The sequence below is a fragment of the Leguminivora glycinivorella genome, chromosome 20, assembly GCF_023078275.1.
Source record: "Leguminivora glycinivorella isolate SPB_JAAS2020 chromosome 20, LegGlyc_1.1, whole genome shotgun sequence".
Classification (NCBI taxonomy): domain Eukaryota; kingdom Metazoa; phylum Arthropoda; class Insecta; order Lepidoptera; family Tortricidae; genus Leguminivora; species Leguminivora glycinivorella.
In genome coordinates this window covers 5,370,321-5,395,838 of record NC_062990.1, presented here as the reverse complement: position 1 = coordinate 5,395,838, position 25,518 = coordinate 5,370,321, and the positions used below count along the sequence as shown (strand labels likewise).

The window sequence follows — 25,518 nt, the reverse complement described above, 5'->3', positions numbered from 1 at the left end:
TTGCTTCCAGTAGTTCGACAGGTGGTAAATCATCTTTATTACTAGATTCACCTACTTTTATCAACTTTAAAGCAGTTAATTTGACTTTATTCAAGGTCAAATTACTTTACCCACTAGTGGATAAAATGCGTTTTTACCCGCTGGTATTAAAGGACAAAACACGTGTTTCCAAGCTAGTGAGGGGAAAAGATCTTTCTATCTATCTATCTAATGTTGGTAACAAAATAGGATGATTTCAAATTTGCTGACGTGGCTATGTGCAAACTTCTTGAGAATTGCTGACGTAGTGTGCCTTTATAGAGTCGGCTCGGAAAGAGAAGAGTCGTGGAATGTATATGTATATTGGACCCCATCACCCCACAAACTACGCGACTTCACTTTCCGAACAAACTGTAGTAATAATACTTTTCATATAAAATTTATATTTATTAAAATACGATTTAGCCTACTTCACTTGTAACACTGATTTAGTATTCAAATCGATGTTACATATAAATGATATAATTATTAATTTCTCGTTAAAAGAAAAAGAACATGCATTTAAGAAAAAATGATGTTTTATTTTAGTAAATTTACACAAAAATATTAATTACACATTAAATTAAACATAAACACACATACACATATCAGCCTTAACATCTAAAATTTCCCTTACAAACTAAACTATCAAATAAAATCTCCCAAATCTGATCCCTGTGGATGAGTACACATAATGCTGGCCACATTTCCCCGCTGGATGGCAATGCCAATCCTCTGCCCCAGGAATGAACCAGCCCTAGGATCCCTGTAGACCTAGCACATGATGGCCGCGGGAGTATGTCGCCGCGAGATAGATGACACGTCTTTGTCTAATTGTATTAATGACATAAGGACAGGTAGTCTATCTCGCGGCGACATACTCCCGCGGCCTAGCCTGCTAGCCTAGTGTGCTAGGCCTGCTGGTGTGGTATTTAAGTGTTAATAACCTAACCACAAAATTAAAATTTTGAAAAAACCCCCGACCGCGTCATAGTGGACCGATTTTCATGAAATATGGCTAAGAACACTCCCGACTAACTCAGCTTTCAGACAGAAAAAACTAAATCTAAATCGGTTCATCCGTTCGGGAGCTACGATGCCACAGACAGACACACACACAGACAGACAAACAGACAGACAGACAGACAGACACGTCAAACTTATAACACCCCGTTGTTTTTGCGTCGGGGGTTAAAAACACATTCGATACAATATTGCACCTCCGCTATTTGCATAAACCAGCAAAGCTGTTCGTCGTTACGGGCGCATTTTTGATCTTTCGCGCACATTCCAAATCTTCTCGAAAACTGGCAGAATTCGGTATTGCCATACCGACTGGCAAAGGCACATGAGGTGCATTGCCCAAATAACCTCCCCAGGTGGCTACACCAAATAGTTTTTTAGATTCCTGGTGTAAAACAGCGAGCCCTTCTCCAGCCAACCACTTCAAACAATTGAACTTACTGTAACCATTCCACAGATTGCACGTGTGGTAACATGGCACGAAAAAGTTATCACTGAAGTATTTTGGCTCTTTTAAAATGTCTACGTTATAAAAATGTTGGCACAAAAAACCGCTCATAAAAACATTTGCTTCATACAAAACCGCAGGTTTGTTGCTGCCCTGAAAATTTGGAGGGGTCATTAAAATTTAATATCCTAACTAGGGATGACACGAATGTCGCATGTGTCACATTCGCGAATGCGAATATCGCTGAATTTCATAAAAAAACAAAATAAAAACCAAGCAATCACCAACAACCCGCTAGGTAAAAAATTAAAAACTATTGGTCAAAATGCCGAGTACGAACTCCACGCCTTTGACCTATCTGCGCATGCGCGAGTCTACACTGTCGACAGTCGACAAGTAGCAATTGGAGCGGCCGGCGCGGGCGAGGAACAAGCTGCGACATTCGCATCGTTTGAAGCGAATGCGAATGTCAATGCAAATGTTTAAAAGAATGCGAATCTTTCGCATATGCGAATGCGAATGCAAATATTCGTAACATCCCTAATCCTAACCACAAAACAACTAGGGAACAAATCAAATTATTTTATTGAATATTTTTCTATTTGTTCTTTTTTTCAAGTAGTCACACTTCTATATATAAATTGAAATAGATATCATACACGAAAAAAAAAACGACAGGGCCCACTGGTGGCCGAGCCGGGAATCGAACCCGGGTCCCGGGACCCGGACCCGAACCACAAAATTAAAATCTTCTTAAAACCCCCGACGGCCCCGACTTAGTGGAACGATTTTCATAAAACATGGCTATTAAGAACACTCAGCTTTCAAACAAAAAAAACTAAATCTAAATCCGTTCATCCGTTTAGGAGCTACGATGTCACAGATGTGACACACAGGCAGACAGACACGTCAAACGCATAACACCCCTTCGTTTTTGCATCGGGGGTTAAAAGAGTAGAAATTAAAAAGTGGCGACATCTACGGGCCGAGGCCGATACTACCATGTCGCCACTACATATATGGTAGGCGTGTTCATAATTTTTCCCCTCACTAGCTCGGAAACACGTGTTTTGTCCTTTAATACCAGCGGGTAAAAACGCATTTTATCCACTAGTGGGTAAAGTAATTTAACCTTGAATAAAGTCAAATTTACTGCTTTAAAATTGATAAAAGTAGGTGAATCTAGAAATAAAGATGATTTACCACCTGTAGAACTACTGGAAGCAGTGATATAGTACATTACATCAGAGGCCGGGAAAATGAGGATTTCCGGCCAAGTGGGTATACACCGTGTTTCACTTAACACTAAAAACCTGAAAACAGTTTGTTCAGAATCGAGAGTAGAATCGATTGAGCTATATCTTGATGGGGGTAATATTTTTATTTAAATTAGTATTATTAGTTATTTTTTACGTGCCCATTCTATTGTACTCGTAATACAACATTGTGTATATCGCACTGCTAGAGGTTGTTTGCCTTTTTTCAGTATTTAGGGGTATTAATACTGGCCGGTTACTTGGACGATTATTTTTTCCGCTACTAGTTTGACGTTGTTTGTCAGTTTAATCTTAATGTTTATCATAAGTCATAACAAATTGAACTCGTACCTAATTACAACCTTGTCATTTTGAATATTGAGTTCATTTGCTTACTGCGATTACCTGTCCAATTTGAAGTTTACTGTGACAAAGATTTAAAGTGTTTTACAGTGACATCTTAGCTGTCTATTGGTAAACCTTATGTCGTTGCAGTAACGTACACAAATAAATAGTCTTATGGTTTATGATGGTAGTTAGCAATTATTTTATTAAGAGTAGAGCTAAAAGTCAAGTAGAGCTGTACAGAAAATTAAAAATTCAATAAAAAAAAAAGTAACGATCAGATTAAAAGATGAATACTCTAGATGAGTTTAAAAAAATAAAAATCAGTTATGTCTGAGGTTTTGAGTGATACCGGAAACACCGTGTATACGGCCGAGCGAGCGTGCGAGCGAGGCCGGATAGGGATACGAGGCCGGGAATCCGTTTTCACGCCGAGGCATGTATAGTGCTTTTCTCAAACATACAATGAAATAAAAAAAAAATACTCTAAAGGACAATATTTTATAAAAAAAAGTTACTTTGCAGGCCTAGGCCTAAAAAATAATATGAAATCCCTTTACAGTCCTCTCGAGTTGTTGCGCCCAAAAAGCGATACTTCCCAGCCCATTTTAAGGAACGTAAAGACAATATTTCATTGCATGTTTGAGAAAATGTATTTTACTTCTCGTGTGTTGAAAAACGAGTAAGTGAAAGGATTCTATAGTTGAACCACGAGCGAAGCGAGTGGTTCGAGAATAGAATCCACACTCGGCGTTAAAACACAACTTTGCCCTTTTGTATAACAAATGACTATTTCCCCTCACTAGCTCGGAAACACGTGTTTTGTCCTTTAATACAGCGGGTAAAAACGCATTTTATCCACTAGTGGGTAAAGTAATTTGACCTTGAATAAAGTCAAATTAACGGCTTTAAAATTGATAAAAGTAGGTGAATCTAGTAATAAAGACGATTTACCACTGCACCTGTGGAACTATTGGAAGCAGTGATAAACGCATTTTTTTGCGTTGTATTAGTTTCCTCGCTATAGTGAGGGGAAAAATTTTGTGTTACACTCGGGTGCAAATGTATTTTACTTCTCGTGTGTTAAAAAACTCGCAAGTTCAGGATTCTATTCTCGAACCACTCGCTTCGCTCGTGGTTCAACTATAGAATCCTTTCACTTGCTCGTTTTTCAATTCCACACTCGGCGTTAAAATACAACTTTGCTCCCTTGTATAACAAATAACTATTCCTCTTTTGTTACCCCATACAACATGTACGGAAAATGGTAACAAAATAAGAAAAAACGTATGGGACATTTTTTTTAACTACTAGGATTGAAAAAGCAGTGATTCTGAGTAGAAATAGCAAATTTTTTTCAAAAATATCACACTTCATAAAAGTGGCAAAAAAAAAAGAAACGCTCAGCTCGGAGTGACAAATTGACGTGATTTTTAAGTAGAGATAGTTAAAGCCTAAAGGGAAGGAGAGTGACATATAGGCTTACTCTCTTTCTAACCCTAAACTTCCCTAAAATAGGGGGTAGAAGTGTGTATGGGGTATTCCGCAACTTTCGAATTTAGCGCGAGCGCGCGGCTAGAGCTATAGTATGAATTTTCTGTGATGAACATTTCCTTTGGCCTTTGTTTCTATTATTCACTGCGGCTAGCTCTCGCTTCCACAGCACGTGCTAAAGTCTCAGTGTAGTTAAAAAGCAACTACTGTCCGCGCACGAGTTCCGTGCATTCGGGGGCTGAGGTAAAGGGAGGGTGTACCCCGCGCCCGTGCGTCGCATCACACCCCACGCTCGCCCGAAAACAGTGTTGGGGACGAATTGAATGCTAATTTATCGAATCTTGTCGCTACACACTCTCCCAAACTTAGTCGTCTTTTAGTTTATTTTTGAGGTAAAAACCACATATTTTTTACTTAAGTACCTATTCTCTAGTCGTAAAGTTTGTTGTTACGCACCATCTGCAATTCTGCACGTTTGTGTTAATAGACGTTAGCGTTATATTATTATCGTTAAGTGTTTATTACCTCTCTTTTCTGTTTTGTATAATACCTTTTGTCGGGTCTTTATCGGCGTGAGAAAGCGATGCCATCTGCAGGCCTAGCACATGATGGCCGCGGGAGTATGTCGCCGCGAGATAGACTACCTGTCCTTATGTCATTAATACAATTAGACAAAGACGTGTCATCTATCTCGCGGCGACATACTCCCGCGGCCATCATGTGCTAGGCCTACTGCTTGCAGTACAATTAAATAAAAAATATAAACACGTGCTAATCCGGTTATTATGATTAAATAATATATATAACTATATTATAATTAAACTAGTTTTATTTACTTCATTATATCAATTGTACGCACATATAGAATTAAAAGTGGATTATTAATTTTAATTTGATTAAAATAACTTAGTTCATAGTACCTAATCTGCCCTACGAAAATACGTTGCATATCATCGACAACTATATCGATAAATTCACAGCTCTCTCTCGGTCATGTCACCCAACATTCCTAACATTCCTTCCGCGTGCACGGAACTCGTGCGCGGACTGTATCATGATAGCAATAAGGTTCAAATTTATTAAACAGTATGCAGGTAACTTTTTTTTATGATGACTAAACGTGTTATCTCCGAAAGGGCTTTTTATGGATTTGAACCTTATTACTATCATGATAGTTGCTTTTTAACTACACTGAGACTATAGCACGTGCCGTTTAAACGGGAGCTAGCCGTCGTGAATAATAGACACAAAGGCCTTTGTTTAACAGATTACGGCTAAAGCGAAAAGTTCATCTCAGAAAATTCATACTATACCTAGTGGATTTACAAAAATAACTTACATCGACATATCCCACCACTGTACCCGCCATCTCACCCATCGTACTCAGCCAAACGTAATTATTATCGGTTCTTGTAAAGTTTTTATTATCCGCTGCGGAATATAGTTTAACTGTCTGCCAATTGTGGCTTGTTCTGTCCACGATGATGAAGCCTACGTCATCGAACAACTGTTTTGTGTTTTTTGTGGGTACCACGAAGGCTATCGGTCGAAGCTTGGATTCTTGGTGGACCACGGTTGTTAAATACACTTTTGCGCTGGAAAAATGATAAGTATAACTTTTGAATGATTCACGGTTATTTAATTTAATTATTAGACTTATATTCACCGGGATATAGAACGTGATGATTACCTCTTTGATTTTCCGTGATCATGATGCATGCAACTGCGTCGAAATATCGGGAGCTCGACAAAAATAAAAAACCGGCCAAGAGCGTGTCGGGCCACGCTCAGTGTAGGGTTCCGTAGTTTTCCGTATTTTTCTCAAAAACTACTGAACCTATCAAGTTCAAAATAATTTTCCTAGAAAGTCTTTATAAAGTTCTGCTTATGTGATTTTTTTCATATTTTTTAAACATATGGTTCAAAAGTTAGAGCCGTTAGAGGGGGGGGACTCACTTTTTTTTTCCTTTAGGAGCGATTATTTCCGAAAATATTAATATTATCAAAAAACGATCTTAGTAAACCCTTATTAATTTTGAAATACCTATCCAACAATATATCACACGTTGGGGTTGGAATGAAAAAAAAAATCAGCCCCCACTTTACATGTAGGGGGAGTACCCTAATAAAACATTTTTTTTCCATTTTTTGTTTTTGCACTTTGTTGGCGTGATTGATATACATATTGGTACCAAATTTCAGTTTTCTAGTGCTTACGGTTACTGAGATTATCCGCGGACGGACGGACGGACGGACGGACGGACGGACGGACAGACAGACATGGCGAAACTATAAGGGTTCCTAGTTGACTACGGAACCCTAAAAAGGTAATCACGGTCTATATCCCGGTCATTATAAGTCTACTTTACAAACAAATAGAGACCCGAGAAATGAAATATTTCATTTGCAAGATATTGATTTGGTTTGGTAAAATCACAGGGCAAAATAGGTAAGTACTCAAAATTATTAGAGAGGTGTTTCGGGTGTTCATGGGCGGCAGTAATCGCTTACCACCTGCCTCCTATCTCATAAGAAAGGTATGTTATAATCTCTTCATCAGGCGATCTTTCAGTATATTGATAGGTAGGTACTTCAATAAGAAATTGAAAATGAAGTCAACTTACCGGTAAAGACAGCGAGCGGCAGTAATAAATATCCGTTCTTCTATACAAGCCGCACTGCACAGAAAAGGCTGGTCTCTGTCTCTGGAATGCACAACGTAGGCTATCCACGGATACTCCTTGTGTGATGTCTTATTTGCTTCCCTTTGTTCGCTTCTTAATATACTGAAAACTGTAAAAAATGCAAGGGTAGGTTAGGTTTCCACCTGGCGACCGATCTGTGTGCGTGAACGAATGCATAAACGCTCACGATAAAATCTCTTTCGTAGCGATCTCTTTATCGCTCTTGCGTACTTATTGGTGTGACAGAACGGTGCCGTAGCCGAATGGCATTTCTGCGACACGAATCGAAAACGAAACGACGCGAAAGCGGGGGCGGCTCACTCCGCGATTCTATCGCCGCGCTACAAGTACATGCCGGCTGCCGCGAGTTCGCGGCCCGTTCACTGGTGACGACCTTCACGCGGCGCAATAGAATTCAATGTCGGCTGCTCGCGTGCGGTCCGTTTGTTAATGTAGGTAAGAATTTAGAATGGCGGCAGTTCGTGAACATCAAAGGAATGAGCCTTCTGTACTTGTACTATTATATATTTTGTGGCGAAAATTAGTCTGGCTCGGTCGCGCCAATACGCAAGACTCGCAAGAGCGATAGAGATAGATATCAAATTATCAATGAGCGTTTCGTTTCGTGAGCGTTTGCGCCATTCGGCTACGCACCCAGACACGTTCCTGCGGCGTTTCGATTTTGTTACGCGTCGCCACAGACCAATACAACAAGACGGCCCTTACAGGGCGACTCGCGGTCACCAAGCATACGACTGATACGACCAATCGGGTGTATAAAAGTTTGAACGCGCGCGACACCGATCAGTAGCGCCCAAGTATACGACCCGCTAACAGTGTTCGTGTCCGCTCGGGAAAAAATCTTAAATAATTAAATTTAGTTGCAAACAATGGTCTCTTGCAGCATAAAGTGGTGTGGCAAGTCTTCAAACAAACAAAGCATTTATTGCAAACATATAACATGTGGGAGTAATACTTCCACATATAAAAAAGATGGAATAACATTCCACAGTTGAGTCAAATTCATTATTTTGTTGAATATTGTTTATTATCCGCGGAGTTCATTTACACTGGTCAATATGGTTGTACTGAGCGGCGCCGAGGCGCGTCCATCCCTATTTGCCTAGTTAACAATGCGATATGCTATCCCTTTCACGTACGATTAGGGATGGGGCCATGTTAGTTTATATGTCTGTTGCGGGAACTTCGTACTACCGTTCGTACCATGTGCTACCATTTTATGAAATATAAGAAAAAGCAGATTTGTAATTGTGAATAATTATCTATCTAGAGTCTGTATCTGTAGTGTTATTTAGTTGATTGATTAGTTTAGAATATTTAGTTGGTAATTTAACTTACATAGTAAAGTAAAAATGCACAGTTTAGTTATTAGGTTAGTAGAATGATTTTTATTGAGGTGCTATCACAATCATCATCCTCCTTGCGTTATCCCGGTATCGGCATTCACCACGGCTCATGGGAGCCTGGGGTCCGCTTTGGCAACTAATCCCAAGATTTGGCGTAGGCACTAGTTTTACGAAAGCGACTGCCATCTGACCTTCCAACCCGAAGGGTAACTACTGTAACTAGGCCTTATTGGAATTGAGGTCAACATCATAATCAGATATGAAATTTAATCTAAGGCCACGTTTATGGTCCATCAGCAGATCAGCTCCATGATACCATAATATTGCATCGTCACGTGATTTACACAATTATGTGTGCAAAATTTCAGCTCAATCGATTAAAAATATCTGCTTTAACCTAAGGCCCAAGGCGAAATTCGGCTACTAGTCATTGCGAACCACGGTCCTACCAGTAGTACTATTGTTTTATACTCGTTCAGGCCCAAACATTAGGAATACATTTTTTAAATGTTTTTGTACTTGTATGCCACCAACAGCTTTGGGGCATATTTATTATCAGTTTACGATGCCTTTTAGGATAATTTGATTTTAATTAAAAAAAGTCCTTCAGGAAGGACCATGGGCTTATAAAGAAACGTTATTTATATTACGAAATGAAAAAACTCACTTAAGATTTGTTTATTTTTTAGTTTTATAGAAAGAATGAGATAAAATAATAGTCTTATTAAAATAATACAATGCACCAATCACTTTTAAATCACTTAAAAATTAAGATTATACGCTCTTCTTCGACGAATGTTATTCCACTGCGAGCGTGAGATCATCCTCTTGTAGGCGCTCCACGACGTCCTTCTGCAGAAGCTGCAAGGTGAAATATCGGGTCCTGCCGTGGATAGGCTTTGGAATTAGTTCTGACAGAGAAATATCGACATAGGAACTAGAGGAAGCATACCGGGATCTGGTTTGAACAAAATTTGTTTCTATGAGTTTTATGTGGCAAAAGTCTGTTTTTTCATCTTCAGTTTCTATTTCTGATTCCATAAGAGCGAATTATGTTTCTTTGTCATTTAATCCTACAACAATAAAAGCAATATGTGTCAGTTTTTGCAACCATCACAATAGTACATTACATCAGAGGCCGGGAAAATGAGGATTTCCGGCCAAGTGGGCCGGATAGGGATACGAGGCCGGGAATCCGTTTTCACGCCGAGGCATGTATAGTGCTTTTCTCGAACATACAATGAAATAAAAAAAAATGCTCTAAAGGACAATATTTTATAAAAAAAAGTTACTTTGCAGGCCTAGGCCTAAAAAATAATATGAAATCCCTTTACAGTCCTCTCGAGTTGTTGCGCCCAAAAAACGATACTTCCCAGCCCATTTTAAGGAACGTAAAGACAATATTTCATTGCATGTTTGAGAAAACATTATTATTAAATTATCTATATAATATAAAGCTACAACCCGACTGACATTTTTCAAAAAATAGGCAGAAGGGGGATTTGAAGGTGGCAGTGTTTGGTGTGGTCGTATAGAGTTTGGTCCTGCGACCCCGGATAGATCAGACCGTCGGTCTACCGGTTCCGGGTAAAAAAATGTTGGACGGCCTGGCCAAACGGCTGGAGTTAGCCGGGGAGTGTTCGACCAAATGTCATAGAGGACCCTGGGCAGTTTTTGACGCCGCCATTTTTTTTTCAAAATGGCCGACTTTTTTTTTGACGATTTTTCAAGTTTGTCGTAGAGAGCTCAAATTTTGGTCATAGAATCTCCAAGTGGCCTCGATTCGAATGAAATAAAAAAAAATTTAAAAGTGCTACAAATGTGGGAAAACTGGCCACTTTTATTTTGTATGGCAACTTTTAAACCGTAAGAGATAGCCGGGGGGTGCTCGACCAAATGTCATACAGGTATCCGAGTAGAAAAAAGTTGCATTAAAAAAAAATCAAAATGGCCGACTTTTTTTTTTGAAAATTTTCAAAATGGTCCTAGCGCGCTGAGATTTGGCACACGGGTGGACGGTCGCGCCAAGATTAGTATTCAAAAAGAAAATTTTGAAAAATTCAAAATGGCGGCCTTTGAGGGCCAATTGAAATTTGAATGGAGGTTTTTCTTTTAATTACCATAGCTCGGTAACGGTACAAAGAAGTGAAAAGTGCTCAAACAAATGTTATACAGTCACCCGAGGTCCATCGAATGGAATTAAAAAAAAAATCAAAATGGCCGACTTTTTTTTTGAAAAATTTCAAAATGGTCCGAGCGCGCTGAAATTTTGCACACGGGTAGACAGCCACCCCAAGATTAGTATACAAAAAGAAAATTTTGAAAAATTCAAAATGGCGCCCTTTGAAGGCCAATTGAAATTTGTATGGAGGTCCTTTTTTAAATCCCCATAGCTCCGTAACGGTAGGGAAAAGGTTAATAGTGCTTGAACTAATATTGTACAGTTATCTGAGGTCCATCGAATGGCATTTACAAAATTTCAAAATGGCCGACTTTGAAATTTTTTTTTTTTATTTTCGGTCCGAGCGCGTTTAAATTTGGCACGTGGTAAGAACGGGGGCCAAAAATAGAAATGAGAAAAAAAAATTTTGGAAAAGTCAAAAACGGTGGCGAGAGGGGACAAAGTCAAATTTCCCTACCAGTTTGTATGGAGGTTTTTTTTTTAAATCCCCATAGCTCCGTAACGGTAGAAAAAAGGTTAATAGTGCTTAAACTAATGTTGTACAGTTATCTGAGGTCCATCAAATGGCATTTACAAAATTTCAAAATGGCCGACTTTGAAATTTTTTTTTTTTTTATTTTCGGTCCGAGCGCGTTCAAATTTGGCACGTGGTAAGAGCGGGGGCCAAAAATAGAAATGAGAAAAAAAATTTTTGGAAAAGTCAAAAACGGCGGCGAGAGGGGACAAAGTCAAATTTCCCTACCAGCCTGAGGGAGCGTTCTACAGCCCGACGGTCATTGCTCCGGTCCAAGTTCCGAGCTGCGTACAGACAGTGCTCCCAAGCAAGAAAATATAAGTAAAAGTGTCTAAAAAGCGACGCGGCGGGCCGGACGCCGCAGGCCGGAGGTCCAACTTCCCTACAAATCCTACAATCGCCACAGTAACTACGCGGAGGGCCGAAGGCCCGGAGCGTGTCTGACAGGCTCCCAAGTACGCGAAGGCCGCAGGCCGAGCTGCGGGCAGAGTGCTCCCAAGCACGCGAAGGCCGCAGGCCGAGCAGCGTGCAGACTGTGCTCCCAAGAAAACAATAACAAAAAGTATCTAAATAAGCGAAGCGGCGGGCCAAAGGCCCGACGCGGAGCTTCGAAACCCAGCGAAGGCCGAAGGCCGAGCTCCGCGTAGGGCCGAAGGCCCGGAGCGTCCCTGATCGGCTCGCCGGCGGACCGGGAAGTTGGAGCTTAAACACGACCCAATAGTAAAAGTGTCCCGGAGGCCGCAGGCCGCAGGCCCGTCGTGAGCTTCTCAAGACACTTTAACTATTGGATCGTGTTTAAGCTCCAACTTCCCTACAACCCCCACAGTAACTACGCGGAGGGCCGAAGGCCGGAGCGTGTCTGAGAGGCTCCCAAGCACGCGAAGGCCGCAGGCCGAGCTGCGGGCAGAGAGTGCTCCCAAACAAAATAAAAATTAAAGTGTCTAAAAAGCGACGCGGCGGGCCGAAGGCCCGACGCGGTGCTTCGAAACCCAGCGAAGGCCGAAGGCCGAGCTCCGCGTAGGGCCGAAGGCCCGGAGCGTCCCTGATCGGCTCGCCGGCGGACCGGGAAGTTGGAGCTTAAACACGACCCAATAGTAAAAGTGTCTTAGAGAAGCGAAACGACGGGCCGGAGGCCGCAGGCCGCAGGCCCGTCGTGAGCTTCTCAAGACACTTTTACTATTGGGTCGTGTTTAAGCTCCAACTTCCCTACAACCCCCACAGTAACTACGCGGAGGGCCGAAGGCCCGGAGCGTGTCTGAGAGGCTCCCAAGCACGCGAAGGCCGCAGGCCGAGCTGCGGGCAGAGTGCTCCCAAGCACGCGAAGGCCGCAGGCCGAGCTGCGTACAGCCTGTGCTCCCAAGCAAAACAATAACAAAAAGTATCTTAATAAGCGAAGCGGCGGGCCGAAGGCCCGACGCGGAGCTTCGAAACCCAGCGAAGGCCGAAGGCCGAGCTCCGTGTAGGGCCGAAGGCCCGGAGCGTCCCTGATCGGCTCGCCGGCGGACCGGGAAGTTGGAGCTTAAACACGACCCAATAGTAAAAGTGTCCCGGAGGCCGCAGGCCGCAGGCCCGTCGTGAGCTTCTCAAGACACTTTAACTATTGGATCGTGTTTAAGCTCCAACTTCCCTACAACCCCCACAGTAACTACGCGGAGGGCCGAAGGCCCGGAGCGTGTCTGAGAGGCTCCCAAGCACGCGAAGGCCGCAGGCCGAGCTGCGGGCAGAGAGTGCTCCCAAACAAAATAAAAATTAAAGTGTCTAAAAAGCGACGCGGCGGGCCGAAGGCCCGACGCGGTGCTTCGAAACCCAGCGAAGGCCGAAGGCCGAGCTCCGCGTAGGGCCGAAGGCCCGGAGCGTCCCTGATCGGCTCGCCGGCGGACCGGGAAGTTGGAGCTTAAACACGACCCAATAGTAAAAGTGTCTTAGAGAAGCGAAACGACGGGCCGGAGGCCGCAGGCCGCAGGCCCGTCGTGAGCTTCTCAAGACACTTTTACTATTGGGTCGTGTTTAAGCTCCAACTTCCCTACAACCCCCACAGTAACTACGCGGAGGGCCGAAGGCCCGGAGCGTGTCTGAGAGGCTCCCAAGCACGCGAAGGCCGCAGGCCGAGCTGCGGGCAGAGTGCTCCCAAGCACGCGAAGGCCGCAGGCCGAGCTGCGTACAGCCTGTGCTCCCAAGTAGGGTTTGCAATCCGGATATTCGAATATCCGAATTATTCGAATATCCGCCAATATTTTTATCCGAAAATATTCGAATAATCCAAGTGAAATTATCCGGATAAACGGATAATTTCTATAAACATTATTTTTTATTTATAAGTAATATATTTAATAGATAGACGTCATTGAAACCAATTTCGATCAATTCTTAATACGGATAATGTTATTGCTAACAAGTTAACACCTATTTATCTTTAAAAATCAAACTAATATTATTTCATTCTAGCCTTTCTAGGCAATGATTTATTTTATTTACAAAACAAAGGAAGCATTCGTGGACAAGAAGTAAGCAGAATGCCTCACCGTCACCCCACGCACTCAGTTCTTATCGAATATTCGATTAATTCTATTAATTGGATGATTTAGAAAAGCACAAAAACGTTCAATTATTATTTTTTAATATGAAAACGTTTCCCCGACCTACTTTCATTATTGCTAATAGCTAACGTGAAGTTATCTGTGAAACCGTACTTAATAAGGGAGATTGATACCTAGATTTCCTGGTCCCTTGTTTTATTGAAATTGAAATTTAGCGCCTCACTCCGAATTTAGCTGTTACCAGTTCCATAGCAATTTAGTACGCCAGAATTCCCTCCACTTCACTAAGAAATATAAGGTATTTTCCTTTTAAGTCCTAAGTTACATGCATACACAAAAATCGGTCTAATTACTATTTATACTTTGAAATCTTAGTCAATCTACTGATCAGCTTGGAAACTAAAACCCATCAAATCGCTGCCGAGTGCCGAGCAATTTGAGGCGTTTAGGATTTAAATATTTAAATAACTTCGCCTTTGTACCTCCTCCTTCTTCATCCTTCTAAATTTGATGTCTTGTATATTTTATGTTGGTGGTACAATAAAGAATTTACTTACTTATTTATCACCTCTCACCTTCCATTGGTAATTTGGTACCAGCCACTGTGCAACAAAGGTCTAAAATGATCCACACCTGGATAGGAAGTGTCTTCGTCTAATTGGTCTTCTCTTTTTGGGTTATTCTGTTTTGCACGAGTCCCTATATCTTTGCTCATTCCTGTTCTAAGACCCTAACCAGGACGCTTTTGTTTAGAGCCTACGAAGAGAGTTTTCAACTTTTTATATTAAGTATCCGATCCGGTCCAAGATGGCATCTGGTACGGGCGTAGGCATTTATGCAAATGACTACATGAGAATATAGAGGTAGTTAGACAAACCCAAGGGAAGAATATCTATATACTCGGCGACAGTCAGGCGGCACTCAAAGCCTTCACATCGCCCAGAGGTGACTCTAGACTGGTATTAAACGGCATCCAAGCTCTTAACAAGCTTGGAAGGCAAAACAAGGTGCAACTGGTATGGATACCGGGGCACGAAACTTCATTGGCAATGAAAATGCTGATGAACTTGCCAAGGCCGGATCTGAAGACAACTTCATAGGTCCGGAACCTTTTGTGGGCCTTTCACAAGGAACCATTAAAACGGCTATGAAATACCAAACAAAGACTAATCACCAAAAAGAGTGGGATGCCCTAGTAGGTCTGAAGCATTCAAAGCTCTTTATGCGGAGGGTAGACTCTGGATGGAGCAAAAAGCTAGGAAAGCTAGGCAAAAGACAACTCCAAATTATAACGGGGGTGTTCACAGGCCATTACGGGATCAAAGGAATTTTGGCCAAGATGGGACACGCTGACAACACTGATTGTCGCATATGTGGCGAAGAGGAAGAGACCGTCAGACATCTAATTTGTGAATGTCACACCCTCGCCAGACAAAGAATGAAGAACTTTGGAGCAGGCTACCTAGTACCAAAGGACTTCAGAGAGCTACCCATGAGCCTCATCATCCGATACGTGGAGATGGTCGAGAAGCTCCTGAATACCTGCCTTCAGATCTTAGGATCGAAGGGGGTAATTGCACAAAAGATCCCGATGGGTCGAAGTGTATCCGGAAGGGCCCCCGCAGATTTAAGATGAGATAAGTATCCGATCCGATATGGAGCGAAGGACCGACTCCTATACATTCTCGAAATCATTCAAGGCGCCGTCTTTGATTTTTGCCTTTGACAACCTTCCTACATCCGATATCGGATCGGATTATATGCAACGCTGTATAGACCTATAACCATCATCATATCCAATGATATTGTTTCACGTTCCACTCTACACAAGCCATCCTCTCTACCATACATTTCCAAGGTAAAGGTGTTGTCAGAAAAACTTCTCCTTATACCTAACACCTAACTAATCATTACAGTTTGCTGATTTACGCAAAAAATAAAAAAAAATATGTAGGTAAAGGTTTGCATTATGGCACTCATCTATCTCAGCCGTTATCAATTCCACGCTTATACGCACCTGGAACATTAATTTTGTTCCATTTAATAAATTATCCGAAATTATCCGATTATTCGAATATTCGAATAATAAAAATTGTATTATCCGAATTATTCGAATATTAAAAACCCGTCGGATAATGCAAACTCTACGTCCCAAGCAAAACAATAACAAAAAGTATCTTAATAAGCGAAGCGGCGGGCCGAAGGCCCGACGCGGAGCTTCGAAACCCAGCGAAGGCCGAAGGCCGAGCTCCGCGTAGGGCCGAAGGCCCGGAGCGTCTCTGATCGGCTCGCCGGCGGTCCGGGAAGTTGGAGCTTAAACACGACCCAATAGTAAAAGTGTCTTAGAGAAGCGAAACGACGGGCCGGAGGCCGCAGGCCGCAGGCCCGTCGTGAGCTTCTCAAGACACTTTTACTATTGGGTCGTGTTTAAGCTCCAACTTCCCTACAACCCCCACAGTAACTACGCGGAGGGCCGAAGGCCCGGAGCGTGTCTGATAGGCTCCCAAGCACGCGAGGCCGCAGGCCGAGCTGCGGGCAGAGAGTGCTCCCAAGCACGCAAAGGCTAAAGCAAAAAAGCAAACAAGCAAAGCAATAAATCAAACAAGCAAAGCACAAAAACAAAAAGCAAAAGCATAAGCAAAGCACAAAAACAAAAAAGCAAAGCACAAAAACAAAAAGCACAAAAACAAAAAGCACAAAAACAAAAAAGAACACCGCGGGGCCCTCGGGCCCCGCGCACCTTTAAAAAACTAGTGTAGTTGTATAAAACCGAGGTACTAAGGACTGTATCGTTAAGTATAAGGACAAAACAAACCTCGTCTAAATGTTGACATGTGCATAATTTTGTATTATTATGTTCCGAGAGTATGATCTTAAGGTATTGGTAAGTACTATGTGATATAAGAAGGTCTGATATTTTTTTTATTTTAGGGACTTTATGGTACTTTCATTAAGGTCTAGCAAATAAATTTCGGACAACCCCTATCTGGCTTAATTTGAGAATATTTCAATGACTCTTTGTACGATTTCAACAAACAAAGGTTAATATGCTGCCAAAATATATTCTTTAAGAGTCCTCTTCATGGTTTTTCCAATTGGGTACTTGTAGAATAAATGCGGCGAATTTATATAATTTAAAAAAACGCAATTTTGAGCAACGTTCCGGATTGCCGTAAATTTTTGATGCTAGCAGGATGAGAGAAACAGATAAAAAAATTAGCCATAGGCCAAAGTCTAATTGACATTCATGGTGTTTGAACAGTGCTTAAACCAGATCGATATAAACAATGTATGATAGTCAAATTCGACATCAAAGTCGGAGTTAGAGTAAGCACCATGCCACATTCTCTAAATGGCCGCCATACACAGATCCTGAACTATATTTTTTAAATAACAGTGGCTAGACTATGTCCAGATATTCTGCTTTGTGGATCATGTGTCGTTGAGGTTCGCACCATACAATTTTTTTTCGCAATCGTATCGTCTTTTACGCACTTTGTGAATTTTCTAGTAGCATTTGTCCGGAATCGTAATTGGTACTCGGGAGGATTAAGTCAATATTGTCTAAACCATATGCTTTACGTCGAGTTTCTAGGACAAAATGTGTACCTTATTATGTGCCTTATTAAGCCCATGGCTTATTATAAGAAAAAAATATAATAGCAAATAAATACGGCTACTCAAAGTTGTCTTCATACTTAACGATACAGTCTTTACTCATAGAACTTAATATTTTTCATCCCGTATTTCGTAAAATATAAGCAAAATCAATGAAATTATCACTTAACTTCGTAAAATAACTAATAAAAAAGAAGATTATTTACAAATTAGTAAGAAAGTACTCAAAATTACATGAATAAAATTGGATTTACTAACCTCTCCTTCACGGAATACCCATGTCGCCGTCTGTAACTTGTCAGTTTGACACTTTGTTTTTATTTTTCAAGCTTATGAGTGTGTTCACATGCAACCTTAAACACCCCTCTAGAAAATCGGATACGTCAGTTTAGATTGGCGCGAAATTTGAAATCAAAATGTCGGCTTTTATAATAAGTCCTACTGGTAGGACCGTGGTACGCTATGACTATATAGTCGTTGAAGAAGCTGGGCCTGAATGACCAACTTAATTATTACTATAGGAAGGACCTTGGGCCTTAGGAGCCCATACAACCATTTCAGTCGCAAAATCTTCAAATCAGTAACTAACTGTCAAATGTGACATAACGCGTGGTAACGTCGTGCAAACAATGCGACCGTATTGATACAATAACAAAATGTAGTCGTCGTGTGCACTCGTTACGGTAACAAAATGTGTACGAATTTGTGGCTGTCAATGTCACTGTCAGAATGACTTTTAACGACACTTTATTAGTCGACGTTTGCACACATAACGGTAACAACATGTGGACGAATTTGTGGCTGTCATTGTCACTGTCAGAACGGTTTCTGACAGTGACATTGACAGAATTTGTACACACATGTGTAGGTCTGATTACCGAACTGCTCCTAAACCACTGTATCCGCAAATGACAATCTGAAATACGAAGGTTTCTCAAACTGTCTTGTGAAGTTGTGGACTGGTTGCTTTGAATCATTTAAATATGAGCGAATTAAATAATAATAAACGACGACGACCATTTAAGCACTCTTCGACATTTTATAGAAATGTGGGAAAGTTAAGAAAAGTGCAGAATGATAATACAAATAGATAAGCACTTTATAGTTACTTAATGTATTAAATATATAATTTTTAATTCTTATTGATAAAAATGAAGTGTAGTGTTGCTTTACACAATAAAAGTAGGAATCAAATGAAATAGATTATTTACTGTGATATTAGTAGAATGTCTGTTGCGCAATGATAGTTTTTTTCAGTACAGATGCTGCTTTTTTTAACGCAGTAGTGCGAGCAAATCAAGCAATGATTCATTTCTTGTCTGGTCGAAACTCTTAGCTTAGATTTAGGTACTGAAAATCGTCGTACGATACACGTGCGAAAAGGACATTCACAACTCGTGTCGATTTAAAACACTCCCTTCGTTCGTGTATCGTATCGTATCGATTTTCCTCTTTTCCGCACTCGTATCTACAAGTATTTTGTTTGGGTTACAAAAAAAACACATTATTTACTCTACTACGTTTTATACATTACAAATTTGTAGACACTTATCTATACAAAAATCTTGACAAAAGAAGTACAGATCGCTGAAATTAATGTTGATAGTAATATTAATGACGACTACTTCAACAAGTGTCAATTGTGAAATGCCGCAAAATACTAGTTGCTCTATAGAAGACCATAATAATATGATCCCCGATCCTTTACAACCCAGCAGCTCGGTACTCACGTTACAATTTTTTTTTAATCTTCTTTAGTGAGGGCAACTGAGTACGACGGCATATTTAATTGTTTATAAAGTTTGAGGATACCTGGAAAAAATTTATACAAGAAGCCATTTTGAAAATATAATAAATATTCACTGCTTTCGGTCACGTGTGTACGCTGCGACCATTTTGCGACCGTTTGTCGACCGTTTGGTGACCGTTTGGCGACTGTTTTTTACATGGAATATTACCGTCTTAATCCATATTTTAACAACTTTATTGGTTTTCTAGGCATTATTTTTATTATTTCAGTATAGTATATGCACCGGAGCACTAAAGCTTCACCAATCAATATACATAACACGCAAACACCGAGAAGTCAATAATATTATCTTATACTATTAAACGAGCAATTCTTGTATATTTATTTATTTATTTATTTATTTATTTATCTATTTATTTATTTATACCGACGATCTCGGAAACCGCTCTAACGATTTCGCTGAAATTTGTTATGTGGGGGTTTTCGTGGGTGAAAAATCGATCTAACATATCCTTAGGTCCCGGAAAACGCGAATTTTCGAGTTTTCACGCGTTTTTCTTCGCGCGCCATCTCGTGTGGAGTAGTTGTATTGTTGAGACAGAAGTCTTTCGGTCGATGTAAGTATTATTTACTTCAAAGACTAGATGGCGACACAGGTCAAGGCTAACACGAATAGAAAAATACACTCTGAGCTTTTGTGACGAAACGCGCGCCATCTCGTGTGGAGTAGTTGTGTTGTTAAGACTGAGAGTTCTTTCGATTGATCGATGTAGGTACTATTTATTTTCCAACTAGATGGCGACACAGGTCAAGGATACGAAACAGAACCGAGCGAAGCTCGGTCGCCCAGATATTTACTGGTTAAACTGAGGTAAATTGATGGCGCGTTGATAAATTTAGACTTATTTTATGAAATCACTCGAGCAATTTAATTGGCCATGGTAATTAGCCCACATTATATTACAAATGCAAACAATATTTATCTTTAACAAATTCTTACGCCATTACATTTTAATGTCAAATGATTTTATTTCTTTTTTACTTTGACGTCTCTGACAGTCGCCATCTGAAAAGAATGAAATGAACGAATGATTTTGGGAAAGGAGTCGCCAAACGGTAACAAAGTGTGCACGCGTAGTGCACACTTCTGTCACTTCTGTGACCATTTGGGTCGCCGCGACTAAACGTCGACCGTACTGCGACTAAGCATTGAGACCCGAAGACCTGTGTGTACACAAAATAGGAGGATTTGCGTAGGAACGGCGACCCATTATGGTTATATGGGAGGTTAAAAGTCGCATGATTTCACCCGAATATACTAACATTGCAAGTTAAATAAAAGCTTGCAAAAACGCCTAACTTGCGCATTTCTTACCATTACTTGTAGAAATAATACTTTATAACTAAAGAAATATAAATAAGTTACAAAAACTGCTATAATATTATAATTTGTTGCAAAACAAATTCACCACAGTACTGGTACCGGTACCATTGTCTATAATAGACATGTCCCATTCCCATCCCTACGGCAAAGCGTAAAGGCGCGCCATTATTTGAAACGACCAATGGCAGCACCGTGCGCTCCCGCCTCACCCCGCAAGGATTGGTGATTTGCGTCTCGAACAATATCGCTTGCATAAAGTTAGGAACATACTACGCGGACGTCCGTCGTAAATCGACCGCGGACGGGAATCTGGACAATGAATATACACTCAACTGTGCAAACTATCGGTCGACGGACGTGGACGTGGCCTTGAGCGCATGGACGTCCGATCGAAATCTGGCTCGCTGGATGTTTTGTTCCGTGCACACTGATCGGTCGCGGTCGCGGTCGATTTACGACGGACGTCCGCGTAGTATGTTCCTAGCTTTAGGCTTCTAGTGGGGTGTTCTGTGCGCGTCGCAGAAATGCCATTCGGCAACGGGGTCAGCGTGCGTAGTAAATATAATATGATCTGAAAGATAATCAACCTTATTATACCAAAATGGATTTACCCACTTTTGAAGTTAAGCGACACAATGAATAGTGTAATAATGGAAAACCCCCCGTCCAGATTTGCCCCGTTATACCTTAACACTTTAAATTCTCCCGTTTTGTAGGCAAATGCACATATTTTTAGTCACTAGCGTTCGACCCGAGAGTGAATTTTAATAGTTGAATAAATATTTTTTCCCCTCACTAGCTCAGAAACACGTGTTTTGTCCTTTAATAACAGCGGGTAAAAACGCATTTTATCCACTAGTGGGTAAAGTAATTTGACCTTGAATAAAGTCTTTTTTTTTGTTAGCCTATTTGAGTGTCCCACTGCTGGGCAAAGGCCTCTCCCCTGGCTCTCCATGACTCCCTGTTCTCTGTTTCCTCCGGCCAGTTCTTTAGAAAGGCGTCAAGATCGTTTCGCCATCTTTGCCTGGGCCTGCCCGGCCCACGCTTCTTCGTCGGCATCCACTTGGTGGCTATGTTAGCCCACCTATCCGGATGCATGCGATAGACGTGGCCGGCCCAGTCCCTGGCGGTTTTTTTGCCCACATCAGCAATGCGAGTTTTGGAGCGCAGCGTAGTGTTTCGGACTCGATCGGTTCTTTTGACACCTAGAATGCTGCGCTCCACAGCGCGTTGGCAAACGTGGAACTACTGGAAGCAGTGATAATAGTTATTTGTTATACAAGGTTTTAAATTTGTTATACAATTTTGCCCAAGTTGTATTTTAACGCCGAGTGTGGAATTGAAAAACGAGTAAGTGAAAGGATTCTATAGTTGAACCACGAGCGAAGTGAGTGGTTCGAGAATAGAATCCTGAACTTGCGAGTTTTTTAATACACGAGAAGTAAAATACATTTGCACCCGAGTGTAACACAAAACTTTTCCCCTCACTATAGCGAGGAAACTACAACGCAAAAACTGCGTTTATCACTGCTTCCAGTAGTTTCACAGGTGGTAAATCATCTTTATTACTAGATTCAACTACTTTTATCAATTTTAAAGCAGTTAATTTGACTTTATTCAAGGTCAAATCACATTACTCACTAGTGGATTAAATGCGTTTTTACTTTTCTGGTATTAAAGGACAAAACACATGAGGGGAAAACGCATTTTTTTGCGTTGTGGTTTCCTCGCTATAGTGAGGGGAAAAGTTTTGTGTTACACTCGGGTGCAAATGTATTTTACTTCTCGTGTGTTGAAAAACTCGCAAGTTCATGATTCCTTCACTTCCTTCCGAATCCTTCACTTGCTCGTTTTTCAATTCCACACTCGGCGTTAAAATACAACTTTGCCCCCTTGTATAACAAATAACTATCTTTAAGTGTACTCGGGTAATTCCGAACGTCAAAAACCGTCGGTAAATTCCGAAATTCAAATGATAATCACCCTTGATTCCATAGTAATAAGGGTCCCTTTTCGGAATTTACCGACGGTTTTTGACGTTCGGAATTACCCGAGTACACTTATAAAAAAATTGCTCCCAAAACGAAACATTTAGAAATTAAAATTTACTGTTGCATAAAAAACCTTTTAATGGAAACATCTTGGTAATATTTTTTGATGTTATTGTGGTTTCTAGCATAACCACTATTGGGATTATTGGTAACGTAATGACGTTGGTAGCTACATTCGCTACGCTCCGCTTCTCGCTACACTTGTCACTTAGACCACACCATATAAAACAAAGTAGCCCGCCGCGACTGTATGTCTGCGTGTGTGTGTGTTCGCGATAAACTCCAAAAACTATTGAACAGATTTTCATGCGGTTTTCACCTACAAATACAATGATTCTTCAGGAAGGTTCAGGTATATACACCGTGTTTCACTTAACACTAAAAACCTGAAAACAGTTTGTTCAGAATCGAGAGTAGAATCGATTGAGCTATATCTTGATGGGGGTAATATTTTTATTTAAATTAGTATTATTAGTTATTTTTTTACGTGCCCATTCTATTGTACTCGTAATACAACATTGTGTACCTATATCGCATTGCTAGAGGTTGTTTACCTTTTTCAGTATTTAGGGGTATTAAATACTGGCTGGTTACTTGGACGATTATTTTTTCCGCTCCGAGATAGACGTTGTGCGTCAGTTTGATTTTAAAGTTTATCATTAAGTCATAACAAATTGAACTCGTACCTAATTACAACCTTGTCATTTTGAATATTAGGTTTAAATTTGCTTACTGCGTCACCTGTCCAATTTGAAGTTTACTGTGGCACAGGTTAAAGTGCTTTACAGTGACATAGCTGTCTATTGGTAAACCTTATGTCGTTGCAGTAACGTACACAATTAAACAGTTTAAGGGTTTATGATGGTAGCTAGCAATTATTTTATTGAGTGTAGAGTTTCAGTGTAAAAATTAAAAATGTGTTTGAGTGTAAAAATTCAATTTAAAAAAATAATAATCATCAGATTAAAAAATGAACATTCTAGATACGTTTAAAAAAAAATCAGTTGGGGTGTCTGAGGTTTTGAGTGATACCGGAAACACGGTGTATATTATGTAATGGCTTTTTGAAATTATTTTTATTTTTTTTATTGAATGGACAGAGACGCCAGCACGGGTTAGCATTTGATATCTTGTCAACTTTTCTTTTATTATTATAAATGGTCTTACTCTCGGCCACAGACTAGCCAATGGCAAAGACGTGGTCTACGATGGAGTGAGCTCGCGTAGAAGATGCCTGTTCAAGCTAGGAACATACTACGCGGACGTCCGTCGTAAAACGACCGCGACCGCGACCGATCAGTGTGCACGGAACAAAACATCCGGCGAGCCAGATTTCGATCGGACGTCCACGCGCTCAAGGCCACGTCCACGTCCGTCGACCGATAGTTTGCACGGTTATGTGTATTTCCATTGTCCAGATTCCCGTCCGCGGTCGATTTACGACGGACGTCCGCGTAGTGTGTTCCTAGCTTCACTCTTGATTTGAAGGTTTTTTTTTTTTTTAATGGACTTGCGGGCGGTGTTGCCCATAGCCAATGTCGAGTAGATTTGAAGGTTGCCGGTTACCTACTTACCTGTCTCATTCATATTTCCTGGATTCAACGGCAATTTCGTCGGCATTACAGTTACTTCATAAGATACATATTCTGGTTCGGTCGTAGGTTTAGTTTTCTTCTTTGTTTTATTCCTCTTAGTTTTTGTAGTTTTCGAAGTATGTTGTCTCAGCCATTCGAAAGTAGGGCGATACTGTGTTGAAAAAATGAAAAATATCCACAGAATAAGATTTAGATAGAAGAAACAAGTTCATTCATTTGTATGGCGGCCGAGCGTGTCAGATTTTGTACTGAAGTTGTTACTTGCCTATGATTTTAAATATGTCTCAGGCCCTTGAGTGTTCATATTTTTTTGTGTTGTTGCAATTAATATTACTTAAAGAGGCATTATTAATGTTTTTGTTCACTTCAACTTACAAAAATTGACGCCCGAAAGCTGCAAGCTGCGATTAAAGACGGGCAACTCAGTGGATTTCACTGAGTTCATTTGACACGCTAAGTAGATACGTTTGCTTGATCTATGGTATATATGACATCTGTGAAAATATCTTATAGGTACTTAAGCAATGTAGGGGTAACGATTTATTTAGGTTGGTCTTCTATTAAGTATAAAATACCTGTGCCATGTCCCGTGTCTGTCTTACTTTATCTTGTGCTAAAAGAAGGCTATGATACGCGGATAACAATTCATCATAGTAAGAAGATAGTATGCATGGCGGTAATAGTAACACAATAATGAAATACGAGTACATTTTCTACTGCAAATAGTAGAAATGAAATTGATTTCAATAACCTTTTTTTATGGCGTAGAATTGCGACACAAAATAAATTTACTTGCTTTTTGAGTTTGTTCATCCGCTTGGTGTGGAAGTGGGACATCACTGTACGTACATAGCGTTGTCTCGCTCACACACCGGAGAGGAACGCGTAACCTTAAAGCTCGGTCACACACGCGCGTTTTGAGAGCGTAGGCGGAGCGTCAGCGGAGCGCATTGATAGCGGTGCGCCGGACGAACGCGTTGTGCCCAGCGGACGCCGGCGAGAACTAACGAGCTCGGATTGCGAGCGGAACGCCAGCGTTCGTCCGGCGCACGGCTATCATTGCGCTCCGCTAACGCTACGCCATCAAAACGCTTTATGTGTGGCGGACGCTTTAGAGCTACGCACTGTCGACTAGTTGCCGACTTGACGACTTGGTCTCTCGGCAACCAAAACGTATGCAACCATCGCCGACCAAGTGCGTAACGTAATCAACTAATCACTCATTTAAACTGTTGAGACTATTGAGAGTCAC

The 25,518-nt window shown here is 41.0% G+C and overlaps 1 protein-coding gene across 1 annotated transcript; it reads right to left on the bottom strand.

Moving 5' to 3' along the window:
- Window positions 1–1,102: 1,102 nt before the first annotated feature.
- Window positions 1,103–25,140, bottom strand: LOC125237136. Its single transcript, XM_048144110.1, has 5 exons — window positions 24,842–25,140; window positions 24,246–24,417; window positions 7,209–7,377; window positions 5,924–6,179; window positions 1,103–1,642 (listed from the first exon to the last, which is right to left on the bottom strand). Exons 1-5 carry the CDS (start codon window positions 24,974–24,976, stop codon window positions 1,244–1,246), a joined length of 1,131 nt encoding a protein of 376 aa, XP_048000067.1. The 5' UTR covers window positions 24,977–25,140; the 3' UTR covers window positions 1,103–1,243.
- Window positions 25,141–25,518: the final 378 nt, after the last annotated feature.

Bases quoted from the DNA above. Each gene is read 5' to 3' on its own strand.
- LOC125237136 (XM_048144110.1), bottom strand. From the start codon at position 24,976: ATGTACTCGTATTTCATTATTGTGTTACTATTACCGCCATGCATACTA. The intron at 24,418-24,841 runs GTATTTTATACT...TTTTCAACACAG, and splicing joins AGACACGGGACATGGCACAG to TATCGCCCTACTTTCGAATG. The intron at 6,180-7,208 runs GTAAGTTGACTT...TCATTTTTCCAG, and splicing joins GCCGCTCGCTGTCTTTACCG to CGCAAAAGTGTATTTAACAA.